Source organism: Zonotrichia albicollis, chromosome 19, assembly GCF_047830755.1.
Source record: "Zonotrichia albicollis isolate bZonAlb1 chromosome 19, bZonAlb1.hap1, whole genome shotgun sequence".
NCBI classification, from domain to species: Eukaryota; Metazoa; Chordata; class Aves; order Passeriformes; family Passerellidae; genus Zonotrichia; species Zonotrichia albicollis.
The window spans coordinates 12,545,049-12,571,322 of record NC_133837.1 but is presented as its reverse complement, the minus strand read 5'-3'; the positions used below and the strand labels follow the sequence as shown (position 1 = coordinate 12,571,322).

General features: G+C 64.0%; 2 protein-coding genes across 4 annotated transcripts in view; both read left to right on the top strand.

Moving 5' to 3' along the window:
- The window catches only part of SDK2 (sidekick cell adhesion molecule 2), a 49,999-nt gene extending 35,968 nt beyond the window's left edge, over nucleotides 1-14,031 (top strand). For both annotated transcript variants that reach the window (XM_074555331.1, XM_074555332.1), the window contains 25 exons: nucleotides 261-452; nucleotides 542-663; nucleotides 744-853; nucleotides 976-1,126; nucleotides 1,209-1,446; nucleotides 1,602-1,717; nucleotides 1,870-2,059; nucleotides 2,411-2,509; nucleotides 3,216-3,410; nucleotides 3,490-3,691; nucleotides 3,834-3,937; nucleotides 4,042-4,112; nucleotides 4,221-4,341; nucleotides 4,927-4,983; nucleotides 5,498-5,599; nucleotides 5,692-5,807; nucleotides 6,595-6,781; nucleotides 7,089-7,226; nucleotides 7,293-7,454; nucleotides 7,549-7,674; nucleotides 8,382-8,546; nucleotides 8,769-8,909; nucleotides 10,104-10,242; nucleotides 10,480-10,606; nucleotides 12,734-14,031. In XM_074555331.1, coding sequence (XP_074411432.1) covers nucleotides 261-452; nucleotides 542-663; nucleotides 744-853; nucleotides 976-1,126; nucleotides 1,209-1,446; nucleotides 1,602-1,717; nucleotides 1,870-2,059; nucleotides 2,411-2,509; nucleotides 3,216-3,410; nucleotides 3,490-3,691; nucleotides 3,834-3,937; nucleotides 4,042-4,112; nucleotides 4,221-4,341; nucleotides 4,927-4,983; nucleotides 5,498-5,599; nucleotides 5,692-5,807; nucleotides 6,595-6,781; nucleotides 7,089-7,226; nucleotides 7,293-7,454; nucleotides 7,549-7,674; nucleotides 8,382-8,546; nucleotides 8,769-8,909; nucleotides 10,104-10,242; nucleotides 10,480-10,606; nucleotides 12,734-13,090 — 3,728 coding nt within the window. In that variant the 3' untranslated portion in view covers nucleotides 13,091-14,031. The remainder of the gene's footprint in view (nucleotides 1-260; nucleotides 453-541; nucleotides 664-743; nucleotides 854-975; nucleotides 1,127-1,208; nucleotides 1,447-1,601; nucleotides 1,718-1,869; nucleotides 2,060-2,410; nucleotides 2,510-3,215; nucleotides 3,411-3,489; nucleotides 3,692-3,833; nucleotides 3,938-4,041; nucleotides 4,113-4,220; nucleotides 4,342-4,926; nucleotides 4,984-5,497; nucleotides 5,600-5,691; nucleotides 5,808-6,594; nucleotides 6,782-7,088; nucleotides 7,227-7,292; nucleotides 7,455-7,548; nucleotides 7,675-8,381; nucleotides 8,547-8,768; nucleotides 8,910-10,103; nucleotides 10,243-10,479; nucleotides 10,607-12,733) is intronic.
- Nucleotides 14,032-16,766: 2,735 nt separating this feature from the next.
- CDC42EP4 (CDC42 effector protein 4) lies at nucleotides 16,767-25,602 on the top strand. 2 transcript variants are annotated; one of them, XM_074555335.1, is made up of 2 exons: nucleotides 16,767-16,916; nucleotides 23,770-25,602. In XM_074555335.1, exon 2 carries the CDS (start codon nucleotides 23,872-23,874, stop codon nucleotides 24,790-24,792), a length of 921 nt encoding a protein of 306 aa, XP_074411436.1. In that variant the 5' UTR covers nucleotides 16,767-16,916; nucleotides 23,770-23,871; the 3' UTR covers nucleotides 24,793-25,602. The 2 variants fall into 2 exon arrangements, with proteins under 2 accessions (XP_074411436.1, XP_074411435.1); XM_074555334.1 differs by lacking the exon at nucleotides 16,767-16,916 and adding an exon at nucleotides 18,314-18,467.
- The last annotated feature ends 672 nt before the right edge of the window (nucleotides 25,603-26,274 follow it).

The window sequence follows — 26,274 nt, the reverse complement described above, 5'->3', positions numbered from 1 at the left end:
ATCCCGCAACACTTCCCTTTTTTCTTGTCCCATTCCCACTCTGCAGCACTGTCCCCTGTGTCCCATTGCCACCCTGTGGTCACATTCATGTGTCCTTTTTCTGCTCCACAGCATCTCCCTTTTGTCCTGCCCTGTCCCACCCCCGTCCCCACGCAGCCCGTGGGGTGGGCAATGCAGGGGTGACAATGCGAAAGTGATGCTGCAGGGGTGGGCAATGCAGGGGTGCATTCCAGGGGTGACGCTCCATGGGTGCATTCCAGGCTACCGGATCTCCTGGGAGGAGTACAACCGCACCAACACGCGGGTGACGCACTACCTGCCCAACGTCACCCTGGAGTACCGCGTCACTGGGCTCACCGCCCTCACCACCTACACCATCGAGGTGGCCGCCATGACCTCCAAGGGACAGGGACAGCTCTCCTCCTCCACCATCTCCTCGGGGGTCCCCCCAGGTGAGCACCATGGTGTTGGGGTGCTGGAGGGCTGTGCGTGGGGCTGGGGACAAGCGGCCAGTGCCACCCACCCTGCCCTGTCCCCACAGAGCTCCCCGGTGCCCCCACCAACCTGGGCATCTCCAACATCGGCCCCCGCTCTGTCACCATCCAGTTCCGCCCGGGTTACGATGGCAAAACCTCCATCTCCCGCTGGCAGGTGGAGGCACAGGTACAGCAGGGGGGCTCGGGAAGGGGCTCAGGGGGCGTATGGGGGCAGCTCACCCCACTCACCCCACTGCCACCCCACAGGTGGGCCAGAACGGGGAGGCCGGCGAGTGGGGGCTCGTGCACCAGCTGGCCAATGAGCCCGACATGCGCTCCATGGAGGTGCCCAACCTGAAGCCCTACACCTACTACAGGTGAGTGCCAGGCTGGTGCCACGGTGCCATCCCTGGGTCCCTCACTATGACCCCGTTGTCCTCCCCAGGGGACTGGAGCCCTCTCAGCCCACACCGTGACCCCCTCTCCTCTCGTCCCTCAGTTTCCGCATGCGGCAGGTGAACATCGTGGGCACCAGCCCGCCCAGCCTGCCCTCCAGGAGGATCCAGACCCTGCAGGCCCCCCCGGACATGGCCCCTGCCAATGTCACCCTGAGGACGGCCAGCGAGACCAGCCTGTGGCTGCGCTGGATGGTGAGGGGGGTCCGGGGGTCTGAAGGGGGATGGAGCTGGGGGGCTGTGGGACATCAGCAGTGACAGTGTCTGTCCCTGGCAGCCCCTCCTGGAGCAAGAGTACAACGGGAGCCCCGACTCGGTGGGCTACAGGATCCGGTACGCGCGGGCGGACGGGCGGGGGCAGCCGGCGCTGCAGCTGATCCGTGACCGTGTCGAGAGGGAATTCACCATCGAGGACCTGCAGGAGTGGACCGAGTACCGTGTGCAGGTCCAGGCCTTCAACGCCATCGGGCCAGGGCCCTGGAGCCCCCCGGTGCTGGGGCGCACGCGGGAGTCAGGTACTGAGCCCACCTGGGCACCCACCTCGGCCAATGTGGCCAGGTACTGCTGCCCACCTGGGCACTGGGCACCCACCTTGGTCAATGTGGACAAGTACTGAGCCCACCTGGGCTCGGCCAATGTGGCCACTGACCCTCTCTGCTGCCCCCTCCAGTGCCCTCCTCTGGCCCCAGCAATGTCTCAGCAGTGGCCACCTCCTCCAGCAGCCTGCTGGTCCGATGGAGTGACATTCCTGAGGCTGACTGCAACGGGCTCATCCTGGGCTACAAGGTGAGCTCCTGCCCGTGGGCAGCACAGCTTTCCCTGGGGGAATCACCCTGCAGGTGTGGGGTTCTTAAATGTGCCACCCCCAAGGAGCTGGTGGCCTGGCCGTGTCACACTGGCCGTGTCACACGGGCCGTGTCACATGGGCTGTGTTGCAGGTGCTGTACAAGGAGAAGGGCTCAGAGGCCCGTGCCCAGTTCTGGCTGGCAGAGGGCAATGCCTCCCACAGTGCCCAGCTCACCGGGCTGGCCAAGTACACCCTGTACGAGATCCGGGTGCTGGCCTTCACCAGGATGGGCGACGGTGTCCCCAGCCGGCCTCCTGTCCTCGAGAGGACGTTGGATGATGGTGGGTGACAGCGCCTGGGTGGGCTGGGTGATTGATCCCATCCTATCCCTGGATGATTGATCCCAACCTCTGGGTGATTAATCCCTTCCTATCCCTGGCTGATTGATCCCATCCCATCCCATCCCATCCCATCCCATCCCATCCCATCCCATCCCATCCCATCCCATCCCATCCCATCCCATCCCATCCCATCCCATCCCTCTGTGATTGATTCCATCCTATCTCGCTGATTGATCCCATCCCATCCCTGTTCTCTGGGGCGATCCCACTCGCCCTGCCCAGCGCACCCAGGGCTCCCAAGGGTTGGGATCTTTTCCCCACTCCCCAGTGACTCCAATCTGTCCCCTGCAGTGCCTGGGCCCCCCGTGGGGCTCCTCTTTCCTGAGGTGAGGACCACCTTGGTGAGGCTCGTCTGGCAGCCACCAGCAGCCCCCAACGGCGTCATCCTGGGTAGGTGGGGAGCGCCTGGGGTGGGCTGTGACCGTGGTCACAGGGGTTTTCAAATGAGGGAAGAGATGAGGATCTGACTCTGTATTTCAGGAGGCTGGATTTATTATTTTATTATATATATTACATTAAAACTATACTAAAAGAATAGAAGAAAAGGTTCTCATCAGAAGGCTGGCTAAGAATAGAAAAGAATGATAACAAAGGCAGCTGTCCCAGACTCTCTGTCCGAGCCAGCTCACTGTGATTGGCCATTAATTACAAACAACCACATGACACCAATCACAGATGCACTTGTTGCATTCCACAGCAGCAGATAATCACTGTTTACATTTTGTTCCTGAGGCCTCTCAGCTTCTCAGGAGGAAAAAATCTTAAGGAAAGGATTTTTCATAAAAAGATATCTGCGACAGTGAGCCACACTGGGATGCTCTGCAGAAGGATGCAGAGTCCTGTGGGGAGCAGGGATTGTCAGAGAGCAGCTCCCTGAGCATCTGGGAGCCCTCAGGGATGCTCTGCAGAGGGATGCAGAGTCCTATGGGAGTACGGGTTGTCAGAGAGCAGCTCCCTGGGCACCTGGGAGCCCTCAGGGATGAAATTCCCCGCTCGGATGCTGGTCCCGGGCTGGGTGTGAGCAGGTTGGGATGGAGGGGGTGGCTCCAGGCTGGTGTCCCCTCCCCAGCGCCCCCACCGCGCTCCCTCCCCGCAGCCTACCAGGTCAGCCACCGCCTGAACTCCTCGGCGCTGCCCGCGGCCGCCGTGGAGGTGCTGGACGCCGGCGCCCGGCAGTTCACGGCCACCGGCCTGCAGCCCGAGGCCACCTACCTGTTCCGTGTCACCGCGCAGAGCCGCAAGGGCTGGGGCGAGCCGGCCGAGGCGCTGGTGGTCACCACCGAGAAGCGAGGTAAGGACGGGGCTCCGGGCCGGGGCGGGGGGCAGCTGGCGGTGCCCCCGCAGCGCTCGCAGCCCCTCGCCTCCCCCAGCCCGGCCGCAGCCCCCCGGGAAGCCGCTGGCGCAGCAGGAGGAGGTGCGGGCGCGCAGCGTGCTGCTGTCCTGGGAGCCGGGCAGCGACGGGCTGTCCCCCGTGCGCTACTACACCGTGCAGAGCCGCGAGCTGCCCGACGGACAGTGGGCTCTGCACTCCGCCGCCGTCAGCCACAACGCCACCGCCTTCGTGGTGGACAGGTGAGCGGCTGGGGAATGCTTTCCCCGTGCCTCAGTTTCCCCATGGCGTGAGAAGCGCTGGGGAGCGATGGGCGGTGGGAGGGAGGTGGCTCGGGGGTGACCCCCTGGCTGTCCCGTCCCCATCCTGCTCTGCTCCCTGCAGGCTGAAACCCTTCACCTCCTACAAGTTCCGTGTGAAGGCCACCAACGACATCGGGGACAGCGAGTACAGCGAGGAGTCGGAGTCCCTGACCACCCTGCAGGCGGGTCAGCACCTCCCGGGGCAGGGACAGCGGCTCCGTGCCCGAGGGAACAAATCCTCCTTTGTCCTGGGCGTCTCCTGAGCCTCACCACGCTCTTCTCCCCCACAGCCCCCGAGGAGGCGCCCACCATCCTCTCCATCACGCCCCACACCACCACGTCGGTGCTCATCCGCTGGCAGGTACCGTCCCCTCTGCCCTGCCCAGGGAGTGGCACCGAGGTGGCACCAGGGTGCCAGGGAGCCCCGGGCCAGAGCAGCCCCTGACTGCCTTCCCTGCCCGCCCTGCAGCCTCCGGCTGAGGACAAGATCAACGGGATCCTGCTGGGGTTCCGGCTGCGCTACCGGGAGCTGCTGCACGACAGCCTGAGGGGCTTCGCCCTGCGTGGCCTCGGCCACCCCAGTGCCACCCGTGAGTGACCACAGTGACCCTAGGACAGGGGCTGGGCTGGCCTGGGGTGGCAGCTGTGATCTGAGCAGTGCAGCACCCACAGCATCTCCTGGTACCAGGGTCAGGCTGTGCCCCTGGAGCTGTCACCAGCTCCCTTGTGCCACCAGGGCTGTGGTCCCCAAATGTCCTTTTGTGCTGTCACTGGCTCTGTGCTGCTGTGCCCACAAATCTGAACCTCACAGGGGTGTCTGCACCTGACACAGCCTGGGTGACATCTTGCTGGGTGACATCCTGCTGGGTGTCCCCAGCCCCTGCAGGCAACAGGGTCACATCCCCTCTGGTGGCAGCAGGGACACGACTGACAAGGGCAGAGCCCAAGGCAGGACCTGGCCCTGTCCTCTGTGGGGACCCCAATGCCCAAACCCGGCTGGTGGCACTCAGAGGATGGGGCTGGAGGATGGAAATGCTCCTCAGCGCTGTCACAGCCCCGTTGGCACCTGGAGGTGCCAGGGCCATTTCTGGGGACCCCTGGCCCATGGTGGGATGGGGGCTCAGAGGCAGGAGCCCCCCCTGCCCTGCACTAATCCCTCCTGTTCTCCTGCCCAGCTGTCTATGCCGTGCACAACCTCAGCGAGGTGTCCCTCACCCAGTACGAGCTGGACAGTAAGTGACCACCCCTGTGTGTCCCCCCGTGCCACCTCTGTGTGTTCCGCCGTGCCACCTCTGTGTGTCCCCCCGTGCCACCCCTGTGTGTCCCCCAGTGCCACCCTTGTATGTCCCCAGTGCCACACCTGTGTGTCCCCCAGTGCCACCCCTGTGTGTCCCCCCGCGCCACCTCTGTGTCCCCCAGTGCCACCCCTGTGTGTCCTCCAGTGCCACCTCTGTGTGTCCCCCCGTGCCACCTCTGTGTGTCCCCAGTGCCACCTCTGTGTGTCCCCCAGTGCCACCTCTGTGTGTCCCCCAGTGCCACCTCTGTGTCCCCCAGTGCCACTTCTCTGTGTCCCCCACCTCCCTCTATGTGTCTCCCAGTGCCACTCCCGTGTGTCCCTGCACTGCAGGGCCAGCTGGAACCCCTCTGCCCCAGCTGCTCCCTTTCTGCCCAACCAGGGGGGCTCTGCCAGGTCCCCCGGGGGCTGCCCCATCCCGGGGAGGGTCCCTCTCACCCTTTGTCCCCCAGACCTGAGCAAGCACCGGCGCTACGAGATCCGGATGAGCGTCTACAACGCCGTGGGCGAGGGGCCCCCCAGCCCCCCCCAGGAGGTGTTCGTGGGGGAAGCAGGTGAGTCCTGGCAGGGCTGGGGGCTGCAGGAAGGGGCTCGGCTGTGCTGGGACCCCAATCAGCGCAGTGACCGCGGCCCCTCCTCGGCACAGTGCCCACCGCAGCGCCCCGGAGCGTGGCCGTGCAGGCGGTGACGGCCACGCAGCTGGATGTCACCTGGGAGCCACCACCCGTGGAGAGCCAGAACGGCGACATCCAGGGCTACAAGGTACCTCCGGTGCCCTGGGGGCTGCCACCCGCCCGGGGGGCTCTGGGCTGAGCCCCTGGGGGGCGCAGGGTGCGGATGCTGTGAGTGGTTTTGGGGAAGGGGCTCTGGGAGGATGCCGGGGGGCCCATCCCGGTACCGAGCGGCGGAGGAGCAGCAGATGGCGCCGTCGGCCCTGGAATGCGACCGGAATGTGTCGGGAGAGAGCCAGGATGTGTCGGGATACAGCTAGAATGTGTTGGGATGCACCGGGATAGAGCCGGGATATGTCGGGATGCACAGGGATGCATCGGGATAGAGCAGGGATGTGTCAGGATGTGTTGGGATAAAGCCAGGATGTGTTGGGATGCACAGGGATGTGTTGGGATGCAGCCCAGGTGCAGTTGGGATGCACAGGGATGTGTCGGGATGCACAGGGATGTATTGGGATGCACCGGGATGTGTCAGGATGCAGCCCAGGTGCAGCTGAGATTCATTAGGATGCAGCCGTGGTACCCAGCCCATGCTCCAGACACCTCCCGGTCCCCATCCATTGTGATTCCTCCTGCTTGTCCCCATCCCGCGGGAATCAGGCACGGCTGGAAGGCGACCTCAGCACACCCTGGCAATGCCAGCCGTGCCTGATGCCCAGCACTGCCTGGAGGAGGGGCTGTTCCATTCCTTTGGGCACATTTGGAGCCACCAGGCTGGGACAGGGGCTCAGGAGCCCAGTCAGGGATGTTTTGGGGCTCAGGGAAGCCGAGCTGTGTCAGCCCCGTCCCTCATCCAGCTCCCCACTCTTATCCCGCAGATCCACTTCTGGGAGGAGCAGCGGCAGAACCAGAGCACGAAGGTCAAGACCCTTTTCCTGCCCGAGACCGGCGTGAAGCTGAAGAACCTGACGGGCTACACCTCCTACTGGGTCAGCGTGGCCGCCTTCAACGCCGCGGGCGACGGGCCCCGCAGCGTGCCCGTGAGGGCACGGACACAGCAGGCAGGTGGGGCCCGCGGCACGGCTCCCCTGTGCCCTCCTGCCCCTGGGCTCCCTGGGGACGTGTCTCCATGGGTCCTGCTCCAGGATTCATGCTGCAATCCCGAGCAGAGCATCCGGTGGGTTTGTGGGGTGGGGTTGCATGCAGATGAATGTTTAAGCTTGAGGATGATGAAGGTTTTGGGAAGACACAAGGAGACTCATTGCCCTGTGGAACCCTCCAGCATTAGGGTGGCGGCAGGGACAGGGGCTGGCTGGTGCTGGGGGTGTCCCGTGGAGCGCTGAGCTGGCCCTGTCCCCCTGTCCCCTGGCAGCCCCCAGCGCTCCCGGCTCCATCCGCTTCAGCGAGCTGACCACCACCTCAGTGAACGTGTCCTGGGAGCCACCACTGCTGCCCAACGGCATCCTCGAGGGCTACAGGCTGGTCTACGAGCCCTGCACGCCCGTGGATGGTGAGGGCAGGGCCGGGGGCAGCGGGCAGGGCTGGGGGGGACCCGGCTCAGCCTCTGTCCCTGCAGGTGTCAGCAAGATTGTGACCGTGGATGTGAAGGGGAGCAGCCCGCTGTGGATGAAGGTCAAGGACCTGGCTGAGGGCGTCACCTACCGCTTCCGAATCCGCGCCAAAACCTTCGCCTACGGGCCGGACGTCGAGGCCAACATCACCACGGGGCCCGGGGAAGGTACGGGGGACAGCTGGGGACACGCAGGGTGAGGAGATGGAGCGGGCTCTGGGCCAGTTTGTGGCCCTGCCTCCAGCTGTGCTCTGCTCCCCAGGTGCCCCTGGCCCCCCTGGAGAACCCTTCATCTCCCGCTATGGCTCGGCCATCACCATCCACTGGTCCAGCGGGGACCCAGGCCAGGGTCCCATCACCAGATACGTCATCGAGGCCCGGCCCTCAGGTACCACTGCATCTCAGGTGGGGATGGGTGGTGTTTGCTCAGGTGTGCTGTGTGCTGGGTCCCCAGGACAAAGGAGGAATTGATGAATCTGACTCCATGTTCTTAGAAGGCTGATTTATTATTTTATGATCTATATTACATTAAAGAATGCTGTATTAAATCTATACTAAAGAATAGAGAAAGGATACAAACAGAAGGCTACAAAGGATGATAAGGAAATCTCGTGACTCTCAAGAAGTCCTGACACAGCCTGACCGTGATTGGCCAGTAAGTCACAACAATTCACATGAAACCAATCAAACAGCCACCTGTTGGATAAACAATCTCCAAACCACATTCCAAAGAAGCAAACACAGGAGAAAGAAGCAAATGAGATAATGTTGTTTTCCTTTTTCTCTGAGGCTTCTCAGCTTCCCAGGAGAGAAGTCCTGGCAAAGGGATTTTTCCAGAAAATACAATGGCGACAATCAGGAGAGGGGAAACTGAGGCAGGGAGTGCTGACCTGGGTTGGGTGTTAGGACGCAGTGTCTGTGAGGAAAACGCTGCTGAGTGGGGCTGATAGCAAGGGCAGCACCTGCAGGGCTGGTGGATGGAGGGACAGCACCCCTGGCCCTGGGTGTCCTGCAGAGCCTGCCCCAAAATCCCAGCCCCAAAATCCCAGCCCCAAAATCCCAGCCCTAAAACCCCAGCCCCGTTTTCTCTTCCAGACGAGGGGCTCTGGGACATCCTCATCAAAGACATCCCCAAGGAGGTGACCTCCTACACCTTCAGCATGGACATCCTCAAGCAGGGGGTCAGCTACGACTTCCGAGTCATTGCCGTCAATGACTACGGCTACGGGACCCCCAGCACCCCTTCCCCCTCCGTGTCAGGTGGGTTCCAGGGCCCCCCTGGGCCAGAGGGAGGGTCCTGCTGTTGCTCTGCTCTCGTGAACCCACCCCTGGCTCCTACAGAGCCCCAGTCCCACCGTCAGCACCCCCTTTCCAAATCCCCATCCCTTTTTGGAGATCCAGGCCTCCCCAGGTGACCCTGTGCTCTGCAGAGGGCTGTCCCCATGTCCCTGTCCCCCTCTGACCCTCCCTGCTGTGCCCCAGCCCAGAAAACCAACCCGTTCTATGAGGAGTGGTGGTTCCTGGTGGTCATTGCCCTGGTGGGGCTCATCTTCATCCTCCTCCTCGTCTTCGTGCTCATCATCCGCGGCCAGAGCAAGAAATACTCCAAGAAGTCGGACTCAGGTGAGTGAGGGGGCGTGCTGGGGGGTGACAGGACCCTCCTGCTCCTGTGGGAACCTCTTGGGGTCTCTCCCTGCCTTTGGGGTCTGTGTGGAGACCCCACCTTGGGAGTAGCTCCTGCAGAGCCCCAGAGCCACCCCATAACGGGGCTGTGGTGTCCCAGAGAGCGCTGAGAGCCTGATATGAAATGAAGGGTTTGTCCCACAGACAGCTGTGCAGGCAGAGCAGCCCGGGGGCTCGCCGAGGTCACTGGGATTAGCCAAACACAGCTCTGTTTTCTTAGCTCTGTCAAGGGCTCAAATTGTGGGGAAAATCCAGAGCTCCTCGTTAAGCAAACAGCCCAGAGTGGGGAGCTGGGGGCACTGGGGCAGGGCAGGGCTGGCACCTCCTGGCTGTCCCCAGGAGAGCCCTGGGTGACTCTGGAGCCAGCACAACCCCAACCTTGGGCCATCCCCATCCCTGGTGCCATCCCCAGGGACAATCCCCATCCTCGGTGCCATCCCCATCCCTGGTGCCATCTCCATCCCCATCCCCAGTGCCATCCCCAGCCCCGGTGCCATCTCCATCCCCAGGGACCATCCCCATCCCCGGTGCCATCCCCATCCTCGGTGCCATTTCCATCCCCGGTGCCATCCCCATCCCTGGTGCCATCCCCATCCCCAGGGACAATCCCCAGCCCCGGTGCCATCCCCATCCCCAGTGCCATCCCCATCCCTGGTGCCATCCCCATCCCCAGTGCCATCCCCATCCCCAGTGCCATCTCCATCCCCAGGGACAATCCCCATCCCCAGTGCCATCTCCATCCCCAGGGACAATCCCCATCCCTGGTGCCATCCCCATCCCCAGTGCCATCCCCATCCCCAGTGCCATCTCCATCCCCAGTGCCATCCCCATCCCTGGTGCCATCTCCATCCCCAGGGACAATCCCCATCCCCAGTGCCATCTCCATCCCCAGGGACAATCCCCATCCCTGGTGCCATCCCCATCCCCAGTGCCATCCCCATCCCCAGTGCCATCTCCATCCCCAGTGCCATCCCCATCCCTGGTGCCATCTCCATCCCCAGGGACCATCTCCATCCCCAGTGCCATCCCCATCCCCAGTGCCGTCCCCAGCCCCCCGGGCCGTGCTGTGCTGCCTGCCCAGGGCCTGGAGGAGGCTGAGAGGGCCTGGGGGAGGCTGATCATCCCATCCCGCAGGGAACAGCTCCAAGGCGGCCGCCCTGAGCCACGGCGAGATGGTGAGCCTGGACGAGGGCAGCTTCCCCGCCCTGGAGCTCAACAACCGCCGCCTCTCGGTCAAGAACTCCTTCTGCAGGAAAAACGGCATCTACACCCGGTAGGGACCCCCCCGAGCCCCCTCCCCGATGCATCTTTGGTCATCCCTGCTCTGTCATGGCGAGGAGAGGGCTTGGATCCCCTGATCTGCTCCATGCCCCCCCTGAAAGTCCATTGGGGTTTTTGGGAGAGGTTGGCACAGCTGAGGGTGATCCCTATGGATCCGCGGGGTTGTCCCCAAGTGGCCCAGCCCCGAGTGGAGGTGACAAACGCTGACACCCCTCTGTGTGTCCCCCAGGTCCCCGCCCCGGCCCAGCCCCGGCAGCCTGCACTACTCGGACGAGGACGTGACCAAGTACAACGACCTGATCCCCGCCGAGAGCAGCAGCCTGACCGAGAAACCCTCCGAGGTCTCCGACTCCCAGGTGAGCCCCGGGGCCGCACACGGGGACAGGGACCCGGGGGGATGATGGGGAGGGTGCTGGGGGCCCTCCCTGAGCACCAGCCCCTTCCTCTGCCCGGTTTGGGAGCTGCCCTTCCAGCTCTGCACGCTGCAGCATCCCCGCGGCTCGGGAGAACCTGGCACAGCCCCCGGCCCCTCTGCTGGGGATGTGACGCTGCTGGGGACAGGCCACAGGGCACGGCAGGTCACCGGGGGCTGTCCCGCTGCCCGGTCGCTGGTGGCAACGCCCGCGGCTCTGCCAACTCCACAAAATGCCACCTTTGTCAGCTGTGGTGCCACGGGACTGTCACCCCCAGGATGGACCCCGAGGGGCTGACACCCGGGGAAGGGTCCTGTGTGTCCCCAGGGCTGTCCCCGGGCAGGAGGGACCGTGCCCAGGCTGTCCCCGGGCAGGAGGGACCGTGCCCAGGCTGTCCCTGAGCGGCAGGGACCGTGCCCAGGCTGCCCCCCCGTCCCTGCCCGCACCGGCTGTTCCTTGGCAGATGCCGGCTCCTCTCTCTGCGGCCCGAGCGGGGCTCGAGTGGCTTTTGAGGAGCTGTGAAGAGCTGCGGGAGCTGGCGCTGGCGCGGGGCAGTTCCCACCGCCCTCAATGGGCTCTTTGTGCGCCGCCGGAGAAGCTGAATCCAATTACCGGCAGAGGCCAAAAACAGCGTCCCCGCCAGCCCCGGGGGCAGCGCGGCCTCGGCAGCGCTCAGGAACCTTTTGTGTGAGGTTTTGTTTTGTTTTCGCAAGAGGCAGAAACCCCCCAGCGATGCTGCAGCAGTCCCAGCCTTTAAATCCTTTCGGGATGCAAATGCTTTGGGGATGTGCTCGATGCTGCAGCCGTCCCAGCCTTTAAATGCTTTCGGGATGTAAATACTTTCGGGATGTGCTGGCCAGCATTCCCTAAAGAGCACTGGGAAAGCACCAGGAAAGCGCTGGAAATCACAGAATTATTCAGGCTGGGAAAGACCTCTGAGATCACCGAGTCCACACTGTGCCCCATTCCCCACCTTGTCCCCAGCCCAGAGCTCTGAGTGCCCCCTCCAGCCCTTCCATGGGCACTCCAAACCCCCCTGGGCAGCCCCTGCCAATGCCAGGCCACCCTTTCCATGTGGAAATTCCTCCTGAGATCCCCTGGCACAGCTCGGTTCACTCAGTTGGGATGGCCAAGTAAAGCCATCTTTTCTAAGAGATCTTGGAAATCAGGATTCCCAAGGATCTAAAGTTTAAGAAATTAGGATTTCTTCTTTTCAAGGTTTAAGAAATTAGGATTTCTTCTCTTTAAGGTTTAAGAAGTTAGGATGTAAGGAATTGGAGCCCTTGGGCTGAGCTGAGGGGGTGCCCCTGCAGCCCCTGTGACACTCAGGGTGTGGCAGAGGGGCAGGATTGGGACAGGGAGGACAGAGAGGGTTCAGAACTTGGCAGTGCCAGCACTTTGTGCCCCCATGACAGGGCACAGGCTGATCCTGCTCTTTTTCCTGCAGCTTAAATGCATTTTCTTTATATTGGAGCCGTTCCCTCTCATTTCAGGGAGCAGAGCCCGACCCCATTGAATTTTGGGGCTGTTGGGAGCTGTCCCCTGTCACTGTAGGACACATGGGGATGTGGAAGCCACACAGGTTCGAATGGTGTAAAAACAAGGTGTTCCCAGGATGAAAATGTAGATTTTAGGGTTTTTGGTATGGGGACAAGATGGAGGAATCAGGGCTTGTCTAGTCCTTTCTTCCTCTTGTTCTCCATTTTCTGCAGTGATGTTGGCACTTTGGGATTGGTTTAGAGTAGAACTGTCTAACATAGGTGACGGATATTGGGAATTAAGAGTAAATATGATGTACGTAGTTTGTAGTATAAAAGGATGACACCACCTCGGGGGTGATCAGAGTGCCTGTGGCAAAAAGAAAGAAAAATTTTGTAGATAAGAAATAATAAACAACCTGAAGATGGAAAAAGCGAAGAGTCCAGACTCGTTCTTGGAAAGCGTGAGGCATCCTGCACATTTCAGGGCAGAGACAGCCAGCCCACTCGAGAGAAGGAAAAATCCTAAAGAAGGATTTTTAGTGAAAAGGTGTCTGCCACCCCTGACCACCTTCCCCGCGCTCTTTTCCAGGGCAGCGACAGCGAGTACGAGGTGGACCCCGCGCACCAGAAGGCGCATTCCTTCGTCAACCACTACATCAGCGACCCCACCTACTACAACTCCTGGCGGCGGCAGCAGAAGGGCATCTCCCGTGCCCAGGCTTACAGCTACACCGAGAGCGACTCGGGCGAGCCCGAGCACACGCCGCTGTCCAACAGCACCTCCACGCAGCAGGGCAGCCTGTTCCGCCCCAAGGGCAGCAGGACTCCCACGCCCCAGACCCCCGGCACGGCCCCCAGCAGCCAGCCCGGCACCCTGTACCGCCCGCCCAGCAGCCTGGCCCCCGGCTCCAGGGCCCCCATCGCGGGCTTCTCCTCCTTCGTTTGATGCTTCGACAGAAAAAGAAGAAAAAAAAAAAAATGAGGAACAAAACGGGAGAGGCGGGGGAAAAAATTAGGAAAAAAGAAGAAAAAAAAAGAACTCAAAGAAAAGCCCCAAGAATTAAGAGAAAAGGAAGAAGAGGAGGAGGAAGGGGAGCAGCTCCAGGGGTTTCTGCTGAAGCCAAGCACCGTCCCTGGGGCTGGGGAGCGAACCCAGGGCCCCTCCTTGGCCAAAGCTTGTGGGTCACAGACTCCTCTGTGGAGGTGGGGCAGGGGGCTTGGGGGGCACCCACATCGTTCTTGGTGCACCCACATCGTCCTTGGTGCACCCACATCACCCCTGGCACCCCTGGAGCTGCTGCTGGGCCCCAGTGGGTGCTGGGGCTGGGGAAGGGGCTCCTGCCGTGCCAAACACCCCAGCCCCTCCAACCGGGGCTCCCCCAGGACGTGGGGACAAGCAGGGACACAGAGACAGAGGAGCTCTGCTGGTCTTAAACCTCTGGATGGACTTGAACCCCCCCCCCAGAAGGATGCCAGGGGATGTTTCATTGGTGCCAGGGGACCATTCATTGGTGCCCTCCCTGGTGCCCGGCCCAGCACAGCCGCCAGAGCAGGAGGAGCCCGGACTGGAACCCCAGGACAGCCCCAGAGGGGTGCACGTGGTGCTCATCCCCCAATTCTGCACCTCGGGGCCCTGGGGAGGACTCGGATGGGGCCGCTGGAGCCTCCCCGTGGCGTTTCGGGTGCTTTGGGGCTTTTTAACGGGGTTTTGTGCAGGCTCTGAGGGCGTTGGGGGGTGTTGATGCCCAGGGGGGGTCTGTGGCTGTTTTGGGGGTGTCTGCACAGCCCAGCCCAGCCCCTGCAGTGCCTATGGGTGAGCCAGCCCCAGCCTGGCAGGGCCAGGGCACCCTGAGCCGAGGGAGATGCCAATAAACAGCCTGAGGACAAGCGTGTCCCCTCTCTGTCACCTTGCTCTGCCACGAAAGGCCCAGTGCCACGTGTCCGTGTGTCCTGCTGTCCCTCTGGGCCTGTGGCAGCCCTGTGGCACCAGGGAGGAGCTGGGCAAGGGGTGCCAGAGGTGCTGGGCACAGCCTAGAAGGGTGCAGGGGGCTGTGGTGGCCGTGTCCTGCATGTTCCCATTGCAGAGGGGTCTGGAGCTGTGGGGAAATGGGGTGGTGGCACAGGAGCCCCCACAGTGATGCAGCATGCTCTGGGCACTGCCAGCAGCAGCCCTGGCACTGGGCACTGCCAGCAGCAGCCCTGGCACTGGGCACGGCTCCTGGGCTGTTCACAGCCGCCCTTCAGGCCTGGCAGGAAAATCCAGGTGATGTGTTCAGGTTTCACCAGCAGGGCTGGGGGTGGGGAGGGCTCACAAAGTGCCAGGTCCATGCCAGGGCTGCCAGGGATGCACAGTCCCTGTCACAGCACCTGGGAGCCCTGGGACCCTCACCCTGGCATGGGCAGGGGCTGCCAGGGGATGCAGTGCTGCATTGGGGACGCAGAGCTGCACTGGGCACCCAGAGCTGCAGCTCCTCCTTGCACTGGGTCAACTGGGCTGGCTGCACGGTCACCGTCTGTCCCCACACTGGCTCACGGTGTCCCCAGAGCAGCTGGCATTGCTGGGGGTGGCTGCTCTGGCTTGCTCAGAGCCGGTGCCCAGGGCACACAGCCCCCAGGGGTGCCCGTGCCCTCCTGGGCAGCACAGGGAGCCCTGGCATCCCCCTTGTGGGCACAGTGACGTGGCACAGAGGGGGTTCTGTGCCTGCTCCTCGTGTGCAGCCCAGCCCCAGGCACCTCAGCTTGTGCAAGAGGGACCTTCCTCCCACAGGGACAGGCTGGGGGAGTGGAGCAGTTCCCATTCCCATTCCCAGTGTTGCCATTCCCACTCCTGTTACCATTCCCATTCCCATTCCCTTTCCCACTCCTGTTCCTGTTCCCACTCCCATTCCCATTCCCATTCCCATTCCCAGTGTTCCCGTTTCCTGAGCTGATCTGTCAGCTCCAATCCCTCCTCATAGACCAAACCATCCCTGACGTTTCTCCCTGAGCGCCGCTCCTGCTTTGTGGCTCTCCCGAGGGCAGAGCAGGGCAGGGCCAAGGGGGCACAGGGGACACCAGGCAGCCCCAGGTGCCCCAGATGGACGGGGCAGCGCTGGAGCAGGAGCTGTTCCCTTCTCCAGGCTGATATTCCCAAAATCAAGGTTGTGAGCGATAAAGCCGGGCTGAAATCTGAGATTTGTATTAATTTATTTATTTTAAAAGCAGCCCTGCAGCCCGGGCTCTCCCTGTGCTCCCTGATATCTCCGGTTCCCTGCCGGCTCCTGGGACAGAGCCAAGTGTGTCACGTCCCCACCTTTCCCTTGCCTTGGGGACCGGGACAGCCCCTCCTGCCACACCGGTGCCCTGGGCACTGCTCCGTGCCAGGCTGGCAGCAGAGGAGAGCAGAGCAGACACGGAGCCAGGTCTGTGCCCCCTGCCCTGTCCTGTGCCCGGGGCACCCCCCTGGAGGGGTCCCTGTGCCAGGGCAGGGCTTTCCATGGGCGCTGCAGGAGCCACACTCCAGGTGGGACCATGGTGGAAAGGTTTGGGTTGGAAGGGGCTGGAAATTCCATCGAGTTCCAGGCTGGAAAAGCAGCTGCACCCAGCCAGGGGATGGATTCCTGGGCGAGAAACCCATCCTCATTCCCTGGCACTGCCAGCCAGGAGAGGGCTCCAGCTGGGACCGGGGAGAGGCTGCACCGAGGACTGCTGCCCACGGTGCCCACCTGGCCCAGGTGCCAGCAGGGAGGGGCAGAGCATCCTGCCAGGGCCCTCTGGGTACCTGCTCTGCCCTGGATGAACTGTGGGGAAGGGGCTGAACCCCCTGGCTCTGGGGGTGTCTGTGGGGTTACTGCGGGATGTTTTTGGGGTTTCTGGGGGTGTTTGTGGGGTGTCTGTGGGGTTACTGGGAGGGTGTCTGTGGGGTTACTGGGGTTGACTGTGGGGTTACTGGGGTGGTTTCTGTGGGGTTAGTGGGGGATGTTTGTAGGATTACTGGGGGATGTTTTTGGGGTTACTGGGGGATGTTTTTGGGGTTACTGTGGGTGTTTGTGAGGTGTCTGTGGGGTTACTGGGGGGGTTTCTGTGGGGTTACTGGGGGTGTTTTTGGGGTTACTGGGGTTGACTGTGGGGTTACTGGGGGTGGCTGTGGGGTTACTGAGGTGGTTTCTGTGGGGTTACTGAGGGTGTTTGTAGGATTACTGGAGGATGTTTTTGGGGTTACTGTGGGTGTTTTTGGGGTGTCTGTGGGGTTATTGGTTGGGTGTCAGTGGGGTTACTGGGGGGGTTTCTGGCAGCAGCCCGGGGCTGGAGGGATTTAGGGGGGCTGTGGGGACAGTGCTTTGTCCTGGCAGCCCGGGGTGTCCGGACAGTGATCCCCAGCTCGGGGGGAGCTCCCCGCTGGCTCGGCAGCGCCGGCACACAAAGCTGGCAGGAGCTGGCAGCAGGAGGAGGGGATGGGGCTGCCCGGGCTCTTCTCCCTGCCCTGCTTTCCAAAGTGCTTTTTCAAGCCTTTTCTTTTTTATTCTCTGCTTTCAAAAGCTGCTGAGAGGCAGCAAAAGGAGCCGGCGGTGGCTGAGGAAGGGCGGGAGCGATCCCCGGGGCCGGCACCCCAGCGGAGGGGGTCTGTCTGTCTGTGTGTCTGTGTGTCCCAGGCAGTTTTTCAAGTCGAGTGAGTGCCTGCTCTTCCCAGGGCAGCCCGCGGGAGCCCTCCCGGCGGCTCCCACCAGCCGGGTGATGCTAATCCCCGCCGACTGCGCTGTCTCAGCCATCTCCACGCTCCCGTGACACGGCAGGTGAGGCGAGCAGCGCTGCACGGGCTCCCAGCTCCACGCCAGGACCCGCGTTGTCTCACGGGAGAGGGTCGGGATGCCCTGGGGGCTGGGGAAAACCATCCTCCTCTTCCTCGCCTGCCAAAACCTCGCTGCTGCATGCGGAGGCGGCCCCCTCCTCAACTGCCTCCTTTGCTTCTCTGTTCGGGAGAAAGGAAAATAAAATTTGCCGATAAAACGGGCCATGAAAACGGCACTGGAGGAAGCAGCACAGCCCAGGATGGAGACACAGATGTGAGCTGGACAGCCGGGCTGGGGACAGAGCTGTGCCAATCCCAGCATCTCGCAGCGCCTCGCTGCACAGCTCCATGGTGACACCGCTTCCTTCCAATTTAGGGAAGTGTCAGCCCCACCCGAGCCATCCCAGTGCCCGGCGCTGCCCACCCGGCGCTGTCACAACGGCACCGGTGACACGAGAAACCTCCGGACCCCGCAGCGCCCGAGACCCCACGAGTGGCGCGGCCAGAGCATCCCAGCACCCACTCGCCACCCCCTCCCTCCCTCCGCGGAGACGCCTCCGGAATAGCCAAGAAACGCTGCATTAGGCAGGTTCGGGATAATCTGGGCTCTCCCGCCCCTTTTCTCCCGCAAAGGTCTGCTCTTAATCCCCTCCAGCGAGCGAGCGAGCAGCGGCTGTGAGCGCAGCGCTCTCCCTGGCAGTGGGGCTGGGATCAGCTCGGGATTCACCGCCGGTGCCGGGGGGGCCGCGGTGGCCGTGGAATCCATCCTGAGGGATGCAGAATCCATCCCGGGGATGTGGAGCCAGTCTCGGGGGATGTGGAGCCCGTCCCGGGGGATGTGGAACCAGTCTCGGGGGATGTGGAACCAGTCTCGGGGGATGTGGAGCCCCGCATCAGCACCCACGCTGGGCTCCTGGGGTGACCACGGACCCCCTGCCATCGTGTCCCACCCACCCACGGCCTGGAGGGACCCCAGCCCCCCCAAATGGATCGAGCAGTGGGACTGGCTGGGGCAGTGCAGGGATGTGGGTGCAGCCTCGTGGGTGTCACGGTCACGAGTGGAACGGGGACATCGCTCTGCCCTGCGGCTGTAGCCGCCTCCTCCTGGCACCTCAGCGCGGTTCTTAATTCCCCGTAATTAATTAGAGTCGGTCACCCAGCAGCACCTCAGCCCCGCCGCTCTGCCAGGGGTGCGGCCAGCTCTGAGCTCTGCCCATGGGGATCCCACTCGTGACTCCCGGTGGGAAGCAACCGGTGAGCCCCCGGCCCCGCCGGTCCCTCCATCCCCCGGCGGGGCCGAGCCCCCACCCCTGACCCCACTCCTGTCCTGTCCCGGTCCGGTCCCCCCACCCCGGGACGCCCCGGGCGGGGCCCAGGGTTCCGCCCCCCCCCGCCCCACTCGTGTTTGAATGGGGAGCGTGGGACCGCCCCGTGACGTGGCGCTGTGCCATTGGTCCGGGCGGGGCGATGATGTCATCGCCGGGGTGGGGGGGGCGCTCCGTTCCGGCGCGGCGCGGCCATGGACCGGCGGCGGCGGCGGGGCCCGGGCGAGCAGGTACGGGAGGGAGGGACGGGGACACACCGGGGGCTCCGCGGGTCGCGGCGGCCCGGCGAGACTCGGCCCCGCTTGGCCAGGTCCGGCCCGGCCCGGCTCGTCCCGGCGTGGCGGGCTCCCAGCGCGCTCAGCTCGGCTATTGTCCGGCGGGCGGGCGGGGTCCCCGGCGCTGCCGCGCTCCGGTACCGGGCGGAGGGGCGGCCGGGACCCCCCGCCTCATTCCCCGCCGCGCCGTGGGGCCGGAGCGCGGCGCGGGTGGGTGAAGGGGTTAACAGGATGCGGAGCGCTGTTTGCCCAGCGCGGGGCACCGGCCCGGCTCAGCGCACCCCGCCCCACCGGCCATGGGCGCCCGTTCGCTCCGCCGAGCCCCGCGCGGGGGTGGCGGCGGTGGGACCGGGGCGGTGGCTGCCCGCGGCCCGGGTCGGGAATCGGATCCTCGGCGGCTGGAGCGGCTCCAGCGGCACTCGGGGCTGGGCGCCGGCGGGTGCTGAGTCAGAGCCGCCCGAAATCCCCTTCCCGTTCATCCCCCGGTGTTCCCGGACAGGGGTCCCGGCTGGCCGCAGCCTGCCCTCCGCCCTGCCACCGGTCCCACTCCGCTGCCGCGGGTGCCCGGAGAGAGGCAGTGCCCGGTTCTACCGGCGCTGGGCACGGGGCTGGCTCCCGGAGCCGCTCCGGTGCCCGCAGAACCGTGGATCCGTGGGCAGCGAGCGCTGGCGGGCGCTGGACTCGTCCCACGCCGGCCCGGTTTGACCCCGCTCTGGCAGCAGCAGCAACAGTGTGGAGTATGGATGTTTCCAAGCGCCGAATGTATGGATCAGAGAGGCTGTTCCAAAGGGAGCTGGGATCTATAGAGCCGGGAAGTTGTTCCAAAGGGATCGTTAACGGGCTCTGAGGGGAAACTGAGGCACAGCGTGCCATCCCTGCAGCCAGGACAGGGCTCGTTCCCAGCCCGGGCACGCAGTAAACAAATCTGTGTTGGCCGCAGCTCCCACGGAAACCGTGGAGCGACTCCAGCTGAGCTTTAGCCCCGGAGGCTCAGCGTGTTTGGGGGTGCAGAGCGAGCCTGCCCGAACCCCGATCCCGATCCCCGGCTCCGTGAGCGGCCGCGGGGCTCCATCCCCGGCCCCCGCTCCAGCCCCGCCGCTGCCGGCGTTGTGCTGACCGTGCCGCTCGCCGCCTTTGTTCGCTGCGTTTTGTCCCGAGCAGGAAGAGCCGCGCAGGGCCCCCCGAGCCGGCTCCGGGCCCCCGGCAGGTAGGGAGCCGTGGGATGGCTGCCTGCGAACTTCCCGTCCAGCCCAGAAAACCGCAGGAATCCGGAGCCCGGCGCAGGTCGGGAGGTCTGTTCAGCCCCGGCATCCTGTGGCAGACCCTGTTGCACAGACACAGAGCCAGGCCAGCGAGGAGATGAGATAACCTTTACCCCTGGAAAAGTCCCCTCCTGGCCCTGCAGAGCCGCGGGCCGGTTCGTGGCCCCGGAGCTGGAGGATTTATGGCCCTGTGCGTGTTCTGGCGTGTCCTGCCAGCGGTTCCTCGCTGAACTCTGGCTACCTCCCGGCTCTTGGCAGTCCCCTCCGGGAGCGCTTCTCTGCTTTTGGCACCGGCGCTGAGTTCCCAGCCTGGTGCTGATCCGTGTGCCGGTGGGAGCCAAGCTTCTCCTCCCTCCCCGGGTGCCATCTCTCCATCCCCGGCCCTGGAGCTCGCTGCCAGGGCATTTTCCACTTCCAGAGGCCGCTCGGAGCATCCCGGGGTTGCTGCAGCAGCGGCGTCCCGGTGCCAGGGACAGGACCAGACCTGTCACCGCCAGCACCGCCTGCCCCCGGGCCCTGGGAAGAGTCGCTGCGGAGCCGAAGCGAGGGTGTGACAGCGCTGTGTCCCCTCCTGGGCCGGCGGTGGCGGGCTGTGAGCCGTGCCCTGTCTCCGGCTGCCGCCTGCCCGGCTCCAACATCAAAGGATCAAAGGATCCCCGAGGGGCAGCGCACCCCAGAGCGGGGCTGAGCGGGCGGGGTGGCCGCCCTGTCCCGTGTGTGGGTTCTCCCTGGCCCTGGGCACTGTGGGGGACCCGACCGGTCCGGCACAGCCCCTGCCCCATTGCTGGCAGGGCGGGGAGAGCACGCTCTGATCTCGGGGTGCTGCCCGGGGGGCTCTGCTTGGGGAAGCTGGGGAGCTCGTTTGGAGCCGGCTGGGCCGGCCAGGAGGCTTTTCCAGCTTGGCTTTTCCAGCTTGGCTCTCCCAGCTCGGCTTTCCCAGGCTGTGAACGGGAAGAGCTGGGGGCAGGATGCTCGGGAATGTGGCTGGACTTGGCGTTTCTCCTGTGTGCTCTCACTCACTGGCCTCCTTCTCTGAGCCACTTTCACTCTGGTCCCCACGGGTGACTGATGCAGGGCAGGATGAGATGGAGAGGATAGAGGGGGGGTCTCGTGGGAAGCCTGCACCATCAGGGCACGTGGGCCTGGCCAGGGCTGTCCCAGTTCTGCGCTGTCCTACAAGCAGACAGTCATTTACAGGGACAATTGTGTCCCTGGGCGCCTCAGGTTCTCAGTCCCCAGAGCCACAGGGCTCCCAGGGCAGGTGGGAGGCAGCACAGGGCTGTCAGTACCAGTTATCCCTCTTGTCCTCGAGCCCTGTGTGCAGGTCCTGTCCCCTCCCCTTGCCCCAAAGCCCTGCTGGGGCTTGGCTCTGCTCTGGGCAGCACTGCCAGGTGCCTGTGAAGTCTCTCGGGTTACCAGCAGCTTCCCCTGGTAGGTGGCTGGAACGGCAGCGATGCCTCCCTGGCCTGGTTTCCTTTGTGAAGGCACCAGCAGCAGCGGGAATGTCACAGGATCTGCTCTCCCCGAGCGACAGGAGGAGAAAAGGGCTCTGTGTCCAGCTCCCCAGTGTGGGCAGCACTGTCCATCTGTGCTGCCACCGCCTCTCGGGGCGAGCTGGGAGCGAGGCATCGAGGGATGGGGGCAGATTTTGGCTGCTGTGAAGGCTGCAGAGTTTAGGGGAGGGGGCCACGCTGTCCCTGTGCAGGCTGTGAGGGTGATGGAGCGCTGCTGGCCCAGCTGGGACCGCTCCAACCTCCCGGTGGCCCCTTTGCAAAGTATCTCACAAATGCTGAACTTGGCCCTGAAATCTAAATACAAGGGAGGGACAGTCCCCAGATGGCCTAAATCAGCAGCACGGTTGCCTGGCCCAGCTGGGGAGCTCGCCGGGAGTGTTTGTTTTATGGGAAAGCAGAGGCTGCAGGAATGCTGGCCTGGAAGGAGACCTTGGAAGGGGAAAGCGTTCGTGCCATGCACACGCGTGAGGGAGATCCCAGAGAGCTGCTCCTCTCTGCTGGGATGGGCTGGGGGGGAAGGAATTCCTCTGGCTCCTGGTTTGGGGTGCAGGGAAGGAGGTGTGGCTGCTGGGTGGCTTCTCCTGCTGCTGGGGGTGAATTTGGGGCTCCCTATGTGCCATCATCCCCATGGGGGCTCAGGCTGTGCCTTCCCCCCTCTCTGCCTCAGGCTGTGCCTCCCTGGGATGGTGCAGGGAAGGAGATGTGGCTGCTGGGTGGCTTCTCCTGCTGCTGGGGGTGAATTTGGGGCTCCCCAGCTGGTCCCCCATGTGCCATCATCCCCTGTGGGGCTCAGGCTGTGCAGTGTGGCCATGTGCCACCAGTGCCATGCCACGGGGCACTCCTGGCCTGGCCAGGCCCATCCGGGAGCCAGGCACGGGAGGGTTGGGCAGAGGACTTTGCCCCAGCGTGGGGCCAGAGTCCATCCTGCCCTGCCTGTGCTCCTGCTGCTCCTCTGGGGGACAGCAGGGTGTCACAGCCTGCCTCTGGGGACAGGAGGGGGTGGAGGTGTCCCCTGGCCCTGCTGGCGCCCCTGGGGTGGGTGCTGATGGCGGTGTCCAGGACCGGGCTGTGCTGGGACCATCGATGCCAGCTGTGCCCCGGGGACGTGGCCCCGTCACACGGTTCCTTCCGAAGCCACACGTCCGTGTCCCTTCCCGTGCGTGTCACGGGGCGCGGTGTCGCCGGCGGTGCCCGCAGGGAGGAAGAGGGCGGCCACGGGCCCTTCCTCCCCGGCTGCCTCTCCCGGACCACCTGGGGCCGCCTGGCGCCGCGGGATGCGGCCACACGCTCGCTGTCCTTGTCCCCTCATTGCCTGCCTGGGTTGGTGGCACCGAGGCGGGCAAGGGAAGGAGGAACGTGTCCGCTTGTGCCCGTTGCCGTTGTGGTCGAGCAGAGCCCTCGTCATTTCTGTCACCTCTGAGTCACAGCGGTGACCACGAGACCGCCGGGGAGGGTGGGGATGGTCACACTCCGAGGGTTTTGGGGGGCTCCAGGGTGCCATAAAGCGGTGTCCCCATGTCCCCGTGCTGCAGAGCATGGAGGGGTCCCCATCGTGGTCCCCCCGTCCCCCTGCTCGGCTGGCGGTGCCTCCCGGGGGCTCTACGCCCTCCTCACACACTTCCTGCCGTCTGTTTCCAATTCCTCCTGGCGTCTGCTCCTCCCCGCTTTCTTCCAATTAGGAAAAAAAAAGAAAAAAAATCCCAGGCATCTTCTCAGCGTGCTGCTCGCAGAGCCTGGAGCTGCTGTGCCCTGCTTGAGGGGGCTGGGGCTGCATGGGCAGGGGCAGAGGGTGCCCGTGGTGCCCATTCATGGGGGGCACAGGGTTAGGGATCATCCTGAGGGATTTCTGTGCCCAGGTGTTTCTCCTGAAGGTCTCTCTGCTCCAGGGATGGGTCTGGGGGTGTGGGGATGTGTCTCATGTGGAATGATGTGGCTGGCCCTGCATGGAGCCAATTCCTGGGAAAGCCAAGCTAGTGGGCACAGGATCCCATTTGGCAGCTTGGGGGGATCTCCTGAGGGTCTCTGCGCTCCAGGGTGGGTCTGGGGGTGTGGGGATGTGTCCAATGTGGAATGATGCCCTGCATGGAGCCAGTTCTCAGGAGAACCAAGCAGCTGGTGGGCACAGGATCATATTTTGTAGCTTGGTGGGCTCTCCTGAAGGTCTCTCTGCTCCAGGCTGGGTCTGGGGGTGTGGGGAGCTCAGAGGGGTCTGGGGATGTGGAATGATGCCCTGCATGGAGCCAATTCCCGGGAAAGCCAAGCTAGTGGGCACAGGATCCCATTTGGCAGCTTGGGGGGATCTCCTGAGGGTCTCTGTGCTCCAGGGTGGGTCTGGGGGTGTGGGGATGTGTCCAGTGTGGAATGATGCCCTGCATGGAGCCAATTCCCGGGAGAACCAAGCAGCTGGCGAGCACAGGGTCACATTTGGCAGCTTGGTGGGATCATCAAAGCCTGACCATGTCCCTCCCTCCTCTCCCCTAGCAGTGACCCATCGGTGACACCGGTGACATCCCAGCTGCGCAGCCCCATCTGTGAGCACCGTACGCGGGACCCAGCGTGGCACAGCCTCCCCTGGGCGCCACCATGCCCATCCTCAAGCAGCTCGTGTCCAACTCGGCGCACTCCAAGCGCCGCTCGCGCGCCGACCTGACGGCCGAGATGATCAGCGCTCCCCTGGGCGATTTCCGCCACACCATGCACGTGGGGCGCGCCGGGGACGCCTTCGGGGACACCTCCTTCCTCACCAGCAAGGCCGGGGAGCCGGTGCCGGAGGCGGGAGAGGAGCCCGGAGCCTCCAAGCCGGGCCTGCTGTCGCGGCGCTTCCGCAGCAGCAAGCGCTCGCAGTCGGTGACGCGCGGCGACCGGCGGGACATGCTGGGCTCGCTGCGCGACTCGGCGCTCTTCGTCAAGAACGCCGTGTCCCTGCCGCAGCTCAACGAGAAGGACGTGGACAGGAGCGCGGGGCAGCTGCCCAAGAGCCTCTCGTCCAGCCCCGTGAAGAAGCTGCCCGAGGAGGGGAGCCCCGAGGAGCAGCAGCGCCCCAACGGAGCGGCCGCGGGGCCGCGGAGCCCTGGCCTGGACGAGCGCGACTTCGGGGACATCACGGACCTGCCCGTGGGCCTGGCCAAGGGCGGCGCGGGCTTGAAGCACGCCGAGTCCATCATGTCCTTCCACATCGACCTGGGGCCCTCCATGCTCGGCGACGTGCTGAGCATCATGGATAAGGATCAGTGGGAGCAGGACGAAGACGCCGAGGCGGAAGAGGAGGAGGAGGAGGAGGAAGGCGAGGCTGCCCCGCCTGGCTCCCCGCTGGCGGCCCCGCCGAGCCAGAGCCCGGCCCGTGGCGCCGGTGGCCGCAGCCCCAGGGACAGCAGCCCGGTGTCCAGCTGCCCCTCGGAGCGCAGCCCTGTGCCCAGGCCGCCGAGCCAGCGGGGAGCGACCCCGAAACGCCCCGACAAGGAGTTCTCGTTCGCCGACGAGGATGACGATGAGATCCGGGTATAGAGAGAGGAGGGCCGAGCCCAGGGTCTGGTTCTCACTGAGCTTGCTTGGACACAGGGCTGGACACGCCAAGAGGTGGCACCGGGGAGGACTCGGCTCCTGCCCGGTTCCCTCCGTGTGTTGCAGCAGGACAGAGCTCTGCTCCCAGGGCCAGGGCGTTCCTGACAGCCCCAGGCGGCTCCAGCACTCCTGGGAGGGGAAGCAGACTCGATTTCGGTTCTTTCTGTTGGACTTTGGATATTAGCTCCTTTCTCCTGCCCCCCTGCCCGTGTAAAGCGATTTAGGATCCAACAAGACGAGCCTTTGGAGTTTTAGCCCTTTTAGTAATATATATATATTTTCCACCGTACAGTTTTTACTGTTTTCTGATTTGTACTTACCTTTCTCTACTCTCTTTTGGTTTTAACTGAGGGAAGATTTTCCCATGAGGAAGAACTTGGCTCTGGAGCAAGGAGGTGGCCTGGGACTATGCGCAGCTCCAGCTTCCTGGGATTTTTGGGGACAGAAAAGCTTTTTTCTGCAGACCAGGAGCCTCCCAGTGCCGTGGCAGGTGCTCGCTCCCCATCCCTCGGATGGACGGATGGATGGATGGATGGTTCCATCCCAGATGTTTGACTCTCCAGGGGTCACAGGGGTGCTCCCAGCCAGCTCCAGGGCCGCTGATGGAAGTGTGGGTCTGTGCCCTGTGGGAGCAGCTCCTGGAAGGCACCGGGATCCCGATGGGGCCGGGCAGTGGCGGGAGCAGGCGGCTGGAACAGGAGCTTTTATACCGTGTATGTACAAATGCAAGGAATAAAAGGAAATGGTAGTGACCGCGGTGGCCTGAGTTCCTCAGGGGTGACACTGAGGGGGAGCCTGCTGCCCGAGCAGTTCCAGTGTCCCCGTGCTGCCCCATCCCTGCCCATCCCTGGCCGCAGTGTGGGCACCTGCTGGGCAGAGCTCTCTCTGCCGTGTCCTGAGGAAGCAGCAGAGCCCCCGCTGGCCGGATCTGGCTCGGGGCTGGGACCCTGGGGCCAGGCAGCTCCTGCCAAGGGCTGGCTCTGCCAGCGCTGCCCTGTCCTCCCCAGCCCTGCTCCCTGCGGCCGGGGAGGAGGGGGCAGCACTGCACTGGCTGTCCCTGCTCCCACGGGCTGGGGGCCAGGGGGTCCCTCCTGGGGCTGCCCTGGCCCTGGATGATCCCGGCAGAGCGAGCAGGAGTCACTGTGATCCCACAGCCAGCTTCCCACTGGGGAAATGGGGCTCTGCCAGTGCTGGGAGTGATTCTCCATTCCACCCCTTGGATGGAGCTGGGCTGAGAGGGGCAGAGTGCCAGGAATGGCCCCACAGCCTTTCCCTGAGCACCATCCTCCTCGCTGCAGAGAGGGAATGATTTATCCCCCGAACAGCTTTGGGAGGGGCTGGATGCCCCTGCCCACCCAAATGGATCTCCCTGGGGCAGCCAGGGGAGCGAGCAAACGCTGTGGGGACACAATGGGGTCCTGTCCT

Excerpts from the sequence above, each read along its gene's own strand:
- CDC42EP4 (XM_074555335.1), top strand. The coding sequence starts at position 23,872 with ATGCCCATCCTCAAGCAGCTCGTGTCCAACTCGGCGCACTCCAAGCGC.